This window comes from Lagopus muta, assembly GCF_023343835.1.
Source record: "Lagopus muta isolate bLagMut1 chromosome 37 unlocalized genomic scaffold, bLagMut1 primary SUPER_37_unloc_2, whole genome shotgun sequence".
In the NCBI taxonomy this organism is placed as follows: domain Eukaryota; kingdom Metazoa; phylum Chordata; class Aves; order Galliformes; family Phasianidae; genus Lagopus; species Lagopus muta.
In genome coordinates this window covers 49,164-55,163 of record NW_026040163.1, presented here as the reverse complement: position 1 = coordinate 55,163, position 6,000 = coordinate 49,164, and the positions used below count along the sequence as shown (strand labels likewise).

At 51.9% G+C, this 6,000-nt stretch overlaps 1 protein-coding gene across 2 annotated transcripts in view; it reads left to right on the top strand.

Moving 5' to 3' along the window:
- The window catches only part of LOC125687531 (uncharacterized transmembrane protein DDB_G0289901-like), a 6,849-nt gene continuing 849 nt past the window's right edge, over window positions 1–6,000 (top strand). The window contains exons 1-2 of one of the 2 annotated variants that reach the window (XM_048932698.1): window positions 1–234; window positions 371–1,723. In XM_048932698.1, the coding sequence (XP_048788655.1) occupies window positions 52–234; window positions 371–1,501 (1,314 nt within the window). In that variant the 5' untranslated portion in view covers window positions 1–51 and the 3' untranslated portion in view covers window positions 1,502–1,723. Of the gene's footprint in view, window positions 1,724–6,000 lie in introns of both variants that reach the window. The other variant, XM_048932699.1, reaches the window with a different exon arrangement.

Here is a 6,000-nt window from a genome sequence, read left to right as displayed (position 1 = left end):
GGGGTGGAAAATGGGGCAGAAAACCCCAATTTGGGGTGGAAACGGGTGGAAATGGGGCAGAAAACCCCAATTTGGGGTGGAAATGGGGCGGAAAACCCCAATTTGGAGTGGAAACGGGGTGGAAATGGGGCAGAAAACCCCAATTTGGGGTGGGAAACAGGGTGGAAGATCCCATTTTGGGGTGGAAATGGGGCAGAAATGGGGCGGAAAACCCGAAATTGGGGTAGAAATCGGGTGGAAAACCCCAATTTGGGTGGGAAACGGGGCTGAAAACCCCAATTTGGGGTGGAAATGGGGTGGAAAGGGGGTGGAAATCCCCAATTTGGGGGTGGAAATGGGCCAGGAGAAGCTGGTTTGGGGTGGAAATGAGGCGGAAAACCCCAATTTGGGGTGGAAACGGGGTGGAAATGGGGCGGAAGACCCCAATTTGGAGTGGAAATGGGGTGGAAGACCCCAATTTGGGGTGGAAACAGGGCGGAAAAACCCCGATTTGGAGTGGAAACGGGGTGGGAAATGGGGTGGAAGACCCCAATTTGGGGTGGAAATGGGGTGGAAAAGGGGTGGAAAACCCCAATTTGGGGTGGAAATGGGGCAGGAGGAGCTGGTTTGGGGTGGAAATGGGGCGGAAATGGGGCGGAAAACCCCAATTTGGGGTGGAAACGGGGTGGAAGACCCCAATTTGGGGTGGAAACGGGGTGAAAACCCCAATTTGGGGTGGAAATGGGGTGAAAATGGGGCGGAAAAACCCCAATTTGGGGTGGGAAATGGGGTGGAAGACCCCAATTTGGGGTGGAAATGGGGTGGAAGACCTCAATTTGGGGTGGAAATGGGGAGGAAACGGGGCAGAAAAACCCCAATTTGGGGTGGAAATGGGGTGGAAGACCCAATTTGGGGTGGAAACAGGGTGGAAATGGGGCAGAAAACCCCAATTTGGGGTGGGAAACGGAGTGGAAATGGGGCGAAAAACCCCAATTTGGGGTGGAAATGGGGTGGAAAATGGGGCGGGAAAACCCCAATTTGGGGTGGAAATGGGGTGGAAGATCCCAATTTGGGGTGGGAAACGGGGTGGAAAACCCCAATTTGGGGTGGAAATGGGGTGGAAAGGGGGTGGAAATCCCCAATTTGGGGTGGAAATGGGGGCGGGAAAACCCCAATTTGGGGTGGAAATGGGGTGGAAAGGGGGTGGAAAACACCAATATGGGGTGGAAATGGGGTGGAAAACCCCAATTTGGGGTGGAAATGGGTGGAAAACCCCAATTTGGGGTGGAAATGGGGCGGAAATGGGGCAGAAGACCCCAATTTGGAGTGGAAACAGGGGTGGAAACGGGGCAGAAAACTCCAATTTGGGGTGGAAATGTGGTGGAAGACCCCAAGTTGGAGTGGAAATGGGGCAGGAGGAGCTGGTTTGGGGCTGAAAAAGGGCGAGAAGCGTCGTCACAGGGCGAGAAACGGGACGAGAAACGGGACGAGAAATGGGATGTGGGTCCCCATTTTGGGGTGAAAAGCGGCGTAAAAAGGGCGCTGGGGGACGGAAGTGGATGAGGAGGACTTTGGGGCGCAAGGAATGGGGGCAAAGGGGTTTTTTGGGGGTAAAACCAGGTGGTTTCCCAGCCTGGAGGGCCGGGATCGGCCTGCGCTCCTCCTTCGCAGCCGGCGGTCAATGAGTAACTCCTGACTCAGGGCTTTGGGGCCGAAAGCGAAAGCGGCGGCGCTGCAGGAAGCTGTGAGTGCAGGGCTGCCAGGGTTGGGGTGCATTTGGGGAGGGGGGCGATAATTGGGGGGGGGGGGGGGTCGTTTTCCTCTTCCCCCCATCGCAGAGCTGCGACCGCCTGCAATGAATGGCGGCCTTCAAACGTGGAGCAAACGTGGCTTTTTTGGGTGGTTTTTCGCCCCGGTTCGGAGGCCGGGCGGCTTTTCGACCTGCTGCGTTTGTTGGGTTCGGTTTTGATGTCGGTTTTGGTTTGGGTTTGGGTTTGGTTTTTCCACCCCCCCCCCCCCCCCCCCCCCGTCCCCAGGTTGTTTGATGAGGTTTCGGAGGCGGTTCGCCTGCGTGGGGCGTGGGGACGATGGCTGCTGTTGTGCAAACAAAGCCCAAACGGGACGGAAAGCAGGCGAGAGGGGCGGGGGGGTTATAGGGGCAGGGGGTCCTGAGCTGAGCAAATGGGGGGATGACCACTAAAAGGGGGGGTTTGACCCCAAAAAAGGGGGGGGTTGACATCAAAAAGGGGGGGGTTTGGACCCCAAAAAGGGGGGATTTAACCCAAAAAAGGGGTGGGTTTGGCCCCAAAAAGGGGGGTTGACCACTAAAAGGGGGGGGTTGGCCCCTAAAAGAGAGGGGATTTGACCCCCAAAAAAGGGGGGTTTGGCCCCTAAAAGGGGGTTTTTACCCCCAAAAAGGGGGGGTTTTGATCCCAAAAAGGGAAGTTTGACCCCCAAAAAAGGGGAGTAGTTGACCCCAAAAAGGGGGTTTGACCACTAGAAGGGGGGGGGGTTGGCCCCTAAAAGGGGGGTTTGACCCCAAAAGGGGGGGGGTTGGCCCCTAAAAGGGGGTTTGACCCCAAAAAGAGGGTTTGACCCCAAAAAAGGGGGGGGGTTGACCCCTAAAAGGGGGGTGGTTGGCCCCTAAAAGGGGGTTTTTTTACCCCCCAAAAAGGGGGGGGGGTTGACCCCCTAAAAGGGGGGGTTGACCCCCAAAAAAAGGGGGGTTGACCCCAAAAAGGGGGGGGTTGACATCAAAAAAGGGGGGTTGACCACTAAAAGGGGGGGTTGACCCCCAAAAAAGGGGGGGATTGACCCCAAAAAAGGAGGTTTTACCCCCCAAAAATGGGGTGTTTGACCCCAAAAAGAGGGATGACCCCAAAAAGGGGGGTTTTGACCCCCCAAAAAAGGGGGGGTTGACCCCCCAAAAAAAGGGGATTTTTAACCCCAAAAAGGGGGGGGTTGACCCCTAAAAGGGGGGGTTGACCCACAAAAAAAGGGGGGTTGACCCCAAAAAAGGGGGGTTGACCCCAAAAAGGGGGGGGGGTTGACATCAAAAAAGGGGGGTTGACCCCTAAAAGGGGGTTTTTACCCCAAAAAGGGGGTTTTGATCCCAAAAAGGAGGTTTGACCCCTAAAAGGGGGGTTTGACCCCAAAAAGGGGGGTTGACCACTAAAAGGGGGGTTTGACCCCAAAAAGGGGGGGGGGGTTGGCCCCTAAAAGGGGGGTTTGACGTCAAAAAAGGGGGGGGTTTAACCCAAAAGGGGGTTGGACCCCTAAAAGAGGATTTGACCCCAAAAAAGGGGGTTTGACTCCTAAAAGGGGGGTTTGACCCGAAAAAAGGGGATTTTTACCTCAAAAAAGGGGGGTTTTGACCCCAAAAAAGGGGGGTTTGACTCCTAAAAGGGGGGGGGGTTGGCCCCTAAAAGGGGATTTTGCCCCCAAAAAAGGTGGTTTGACCCCAAAAAGGGGGTTTTCACCCCCTAAAAGGGAAGTTTGACCCCCCAAAAAGGGGGATTTGACCCCAAAAAGGGGAGGTTTGAGAGGAAATGGCCCTAAAGGTTGGGTTTGGGGGGGAAAATGGCTCCAGGAGTTGGATTTTGGCCTACAAGTTGGGTTTGGGGGGGAGGAGGATGGTCCTAAAAGGGGGGGGCATCAGGGGGAAAAGGAGCTGAAACATCACTGCAGAGTTTGTGTCCATTTTCAGTGCATTTATGGCAGAATTATGGCAGAATTGTCCCATTTTCAGTGCATTTATGGCAGAATTGTCCCCATTTTCAGCCCATTTCCCATCCTGCAGCCCCACACTCAAGTATTTCTGCAGAATTGTCCCCATTTTCAGTACATTTATGGCAGAATTGTCCCCATTTTCAGCCCATTTCCCATCCCTCAGCCCCACACTCAAATATTACTGCAGAGTTGTCCCCATTTTCAGTGCATCTATGCAGATTTGTCCCCATTTTCAATGCATTTATGGCGGAATTGTCCCCATTTTCAGCCCATTTCCCATCCTGCCACCCCACACTCAAATATTACTGCAGATTTGTCCCCATTTTCAGTGCCTTTATGGCAGAATTGTCCCCATTTTCAGCCCAGTTCCCTCCCACAGCCCCACACTCAAATTGTCCCCATTTTCAGTGCATTTATGGCAGAATTATGGCAGAATTGTCCCCATTTTCAGCCCATTTCCCATCCTGCCGCCCCACACTCAAATATTAACGCAGAATTGTCCCCATTTTCAGTGCATTTATGGCAGATTTGTCCCCATTTTCAGCCCAGTTCCCTCCCTCAGCCCCACACTCAAATATTTACTGCAGAATTGTCCCATTTTCAATGCATTTATGGCAGAATTGTGGCAGAATTGTCCCCATTTTCAGCCCATTTCCCGTCCTGCAGCCCCACACTCAAATATTACTGCAGAATTGTCCCCATTTTCAGTGCATTTATGGCGGAATTGTCCCCATTTTCAGCCCATTTCCCATCCCTCAGCCCCCACACTCAAATATTAACGCAGAGTTGTCCCCCATTTTCAGTGCATCAATGGCAGAATTATGGCAGATTTGTCCCCGTTTTCAATGCATTTATGGCGGAATTGTCCCCATTTTCAGCCCATTTCCCATCCTGCCACCCCACACTCAAATATTACTGCAGATTTGTCCCCATTTTTCAGTGCCTTTTATGGCAGAATTGTCCCCATTTTCAGCCCAGTTCCCTCCCTGCAGCCCCACACTCAAATATTAACGCAGAGTTGTCCCCATTTTCAGTGCATTTATGGCAGAATTGTCCCCATTTTCAGCCCAGTTCCCACCCCTCAGCCCCACACTCAAATATTAACGCAGAATTGTGCCCATTTTCAGTGCCTTTATGGCAGAATTATGGCAGATTTGTCCCCATTTTCAATGCATTTATGGCGGAATTGTCCCCATTTTCAGCCCATTTCCCGTCCTGCAGCCCCACACTCAAATATTAACGCAGAGTTGTCCCCATTTTCAGTGCATCAATGGCAGAATTATGGCAGATTTGTCCCCATTTTCAATGCATTTATGGCGGAATTGTCCCCATTTTCAGCCCATTTCCCATCCTGCCGCCCCACACTCAAATATTACTGCAGATTTGTCCCCATTTTCAGTGCATTTATGGCAGAATTGTCCCCATTTTCAGCCCAGTTCCCTCCCACAGCCCCACACTCAAATTGTCCCCATTTTCAGTGCATTTATGGCAGAATTATGGCAGAATTGTCCCCATTTTCAGCCCATTTCCCATCCTGCCGCCCTACACTCAAATATTACTGCAGAGTTGTCCCCATTTTCAGTGCATTTATGGCAGAATTGTCCCCATTTTCAGCCCATTTCCCACCCCTCAGCCCCACACTCAATTATTAACGCAGAATTGTCCCCATTTTCAGTGCATTTATGGCAGAATTGTGGCAGAATTGTCCCCATTTTCAGCCCAGTTCCCGTCCTGCAGCCCCACACTCAAATATTACTGCAGAGTTGTCCCCATTTTCAGTGCATTTATGGCAGATTTGTCCTCATTTTCAGCCCATTTACCATCCTGCAGCCCCACACTCAAATATTACTGCAGAATTGTCCCCATTTTCAGCCCATTTCCCATCCTGCAGCCCCACACTCAAATATTAACGCAGAATTGTCCCCATTTTCAGTGCATTTATGGCAGAATTATGGCAGATTTGTCCCCATTTTCAGCCCATTTCCCATCCTGCTGCCCCACACTCAAATATTACTGCAGATTTGTCCCCATTTTCAGTGCATCTATGGCAGAATTATGGCAGAATTGTCCCCATTTTCAGCCCATTTCCCGTCCTGCAGCCCCACACTCAAATATTACTGCAGAGTTGTCCCCATTTTCAGTGCATTTATGGCAGAATTGTCCTCATTTTCAGCCCAGTTCCCATCCCTCAGCCCCACACTCAAATATTACTGCAGAATTGTCCCCATTTTCAGTGCATTTATGGCAGAATTGTCCTCATTTTCAGCCCAGTTCCCATCCCTCAGCCCCACA